Source organism: Notothenia coriiceps, unplaced genomic scaffold (assembly GCF_000735185.1).
Source record: "Notothenia coriiceps isolate Sejong01 unplaced genomic scaffold, NC01 NC01_scaffold00020976, whole genome shotgun sequence".
NCBI lineage: Eukaryota > Metazoa > Chordata > Actinopteri > Perciformes > Nototheniidae > Notothenia > Notothenia coriiceps.
This window is the reverse complement of record NW_011353677.1, coordinates 1-3,663: the sequence shown is the minus strand read 5'-3', so window position 1 is coordinate 3,663 and position 3,663 is coordinate 1. Positions and strand designations below refer to the sequence as shown.

The following is a 3,663-nucleotide window of genomic DNA, read 5'->3' as shown; positions in this document are numbered from 1 at the left end:
AGGTCAGCAGGTGATCGATGAGCAGCGGCGGCGCCTGGCGGAGCTGAAGCAGCGCGCGGCGGTGGAGGCTCAGTGCCAGTGGGAGGCGCTGCACGGCTCTCAGTCCCACCTCATGACCTCCCCCTCGCCCTCCTACTCCCCCATCATGTCGTACAGCCACGGCTCCGGAGGCGGCCCCCCCCTGGTGCACCACTCCATCCTGCACCACCACCCCCCCTCAGCCGGGGAGCAGCCCTACGACACCCTGAGCCTGGAGAGCTCCGACAGCATGGACACCAGCATCTCCACCGGCAACAACTCGGCCTGCTCGCCTGACAACATGTCCAGGTACACAGGCAGATCCTCTCTCCTTTGCCTGGGTGGTGGGTCGTTTTGGGTTCTTTTGTATAAATTTAAATCGCCTAAATAATGTTTACAAGCCTGAGATTATTTAAATTATCTCCCAATGAAAGCTAGGACTAAATACGACTTTTCTTTCGAAGACTATAGCTGCATTCATATGATACATAATTTTCGCAAGGTTGGGCGCAGAGTTTTGCGTCTAAAACAACCAGTTCAGTTTGGTTCCGTCCTTTACTAGCTTGTGCGCTACATGCATCCTTAATCTGATTGGTTGTGCTTTGAAATGTCAGCGGTAAACAAGGTCATAGTTGAAGTATTTTAAATAATTTTAGCGCAGTACTCGACTTTCAGCAGTGCTGCACCGATCTCTCCATAGAAACAGAACGGGGAATGTCAGCGCAGAGCCGTTTAAGATGAGGCGTTGATAAGATGGCGTTGATAAGATGGCACCGACATCATGGAACACTTACCGTGACGATATCGACATGGAATATTGTTGACAAAAAAGGATAAACTAATATCAAGGAGTCGAACCGCATTCTGTGCCATGGAAACCGCATACGGGCCGCAATCTCTAACCACTGAGCTATCCGGCGTCCAAAATTCCTTTACTTATTGACAAAAAGGAAGAGACACATGCATCACCAAATTCCTGAAGTTTAAGATAACAATTTGGAAAGCAAAAACACGTTTTAAAAGAAAGAAATGAAAAGGATTAATACATCCATTGACGAAAACAGTTTTTATGAATTTAACTAATTACATAGTTAGGGTTTTATTAAAGTAGATTAAAATGCCAAGACTTTAAGTTAGCTAAGGTCACTTTGTGGTTATCTGGGATTTAAATAAAAATGTTGATTTTTAATGCAATTTTAGACGTTTTTACATGCGTCGTTGAAATGGAAATAGTTCACAATACTGCCTACAGCTATTGCCCTGCATATAATGTTTGAGCCCCAACTCACATTAAACTGATTTGATATGAAATGATGTAGTTGTCAGATGTAGAAGTCAGGATATGAATTGCTCAGATGGATTTTGAAGTCAGGTGGAGGTTGTGTGCTAACCCTGTGCTGCTGCGTTTGATTCAGCTTCGGAGGAGTGGACACGCTGAAGATCGAGGAGATGGAGAAAATGCTGAAGGAGGCGCATCTGGAGAAAGCCAGACTTATCGAATCGCGGGTAAGACTGGATAATAGAGTTACTGTAAGAGTATATGGATTATCCAGAATCCATACGGAGAGATTGATGAGAGTTCTGACTGTGTTTCTGTCAATAGCTCTCACTGATCTCGATTTTTGATAAAAAAAAGCTTCAGGATAGCAACTCCAGGCTTTCATTCAGATTTATTGGCCTCCACGTTTCAAACATCTTCCTCTCTTTGTGTCCTGATGAAGACGAGGAGACTGAAATAAAAACATCTTCTCTGCTCTGAAACTTCTCCCACACTTCTCCTGTCACTGAGCAGCCTTTGCTTCACTAGTCCTTTATAAATAATACACTCATTTTGTCAGGTTCTTTGGGGTTTTTGGCCTTTTTCCAATGTGTGCCTGAACCGCTAAGGCTGGAGGACAACATGGGACACATCGTTTTGTTTCTTCGTCTTTATTTGAAGTCCTTGAAACCTATGGAGACAGACGGGTCATTATCTGGAATGTTCAGGTTGAAAACAAAAGGTGTCTCTAATGCCGCACACACACCCTTTGGTGGCTTTACGGAACATATTAGAGCGGCCGTAATAATATCCGCCTTTTTATCTGAGGAGTAAGATGACATCTGTATACGCTTATTGGGATTACAACAACTAAGAATCTGACATCTCAGTATATAAAAGTCATTCATTATATATATTTTTTCTCATAATTTATGTTGCAAATGTTGCAACTTTTAATAAGTTCTCTTTTTATTACTCATTAAATTATTATCCTTAAAAAAGTTGCTTTTCAAATAAGAAAACGTGTTTAATTACAATTCTATAATAAGTGTATAGCTTTAGTGTGTATCCCCCCCACCTCACTGCACAATCCCAAACAAATAAATAATACAAATTAAGAATACATAAAATACAACATTTTTTAACGACAGTTGTGGTAATAATTGATCAAGAATTAAACTAATAATGACATAAGAAATATAAATAATTATTATAATATAACTATATCAAAATTGGTTTAGGAAATACCTCTGTGGGTTTAGTTTATTTTACCTTCCTCCTCCATCTCACATCAAACAGCTGGATGTAACCCTTTGATTTATTTTTTACAAGTTCAGTTTTAACTATTTATAAAGTAAGTCAAGCTGATTTAATCCTTGATGTCACTCCTTTGACTCAGATCAGTTTGCCTCGATGGACCATACTAACTAATAATAACTCCTCTCATACTTGGATAGATAATGAATCTGTAAACATGTTTAGAATAGTATGAAGTTACTTCATGTCACCATAAGAGCTTTTTTACAAGTGTGTTGAATAAAACTCTTACTGTCTTAAAGAGGCCTGTATGCTTTTTGGTTTTCCCTTTCCTGTAGTGTGTTATACAGTATAGGTTTGTGTGCATGTAAATGCTCTGCAAAGGCACACACACACACACACACACACACACACACACACACACACACCAAAATTCCCCCCATTTGCTGAGAGATTCATTGTGAAAGTAATTTTTCTGGCAAAAATATCAGAACCGTTAGTTTTCTCTTATATGGAGATGTCCTGCTTTCATAACATGTTAAGGTGAATATTTGTTGCTTTTAAACGGACAGAACAGTACATTGCATGCATCACCCAGGAATCTGAGAGGCTGGGATGCACATTTTTCATATTTTTTCTTAGTCTGATTAATCGATGAATCCCAAAACGAATTGTCAGATTTATCTATGATGAAAATTAACTGTATCTGAAGCCGTTCAAACTCCAAACAAACGTCCCTACAGAGCTGTGAGAGCTCACCGAGAGCGAATCCATCGCTGCTGCCGTCATTAGTCTCTGACGTCACTTCAGATGAATGAATACGAATTTCTTAAAGTCAAATTCAGGACTGTATTATAAACAACGATGCACAATTTTGTTTGTATTTCTCCCCTCCAGAGGCCTGTACTACGAATCCAGTTCAACAGACCCTGGACATGTTTGAATTATCTAACCCTGACAAACGAGATCTCGCTAAGCGGTCCTACGACGCTGGTTATCAACTCGGTAACTCAAGCCAGGGTTTCTCTCTCCAGCTGAGTGCGCATTCACATGAAAGGGGCGGGGTTAGCAACATTTGACCAATCACAAACAGGGACAAGCGTACTGACAGCGCAGCGCCATACTTCCTG

General features: G+C 40.8%; 1 protein-coding gene across 1 annotated transcript; it reads left to right on the top strand.

Annotated features, from left to right (window-relative positions):
* Window positions 1–2: 2 nt before the first annotated feature.
* LOC104953015 (pleckstrin homology-like domain family B member 1) lies at window positions 3–1,548 on the top strand (the record flags this gene model as incomplete). Its single annotated transcript, XM_010779934.1, has 2 exons — window positions 3–327; window positions 1,434–1,548. Coding segments are annotated over 2 exons (440 nt in total), but the record flags the coding sequence as incomplete, so codon positions are not given.
* Between the last annotated feature and the right edge of the window lie 2,115 nt (window positions 1,549–3,663).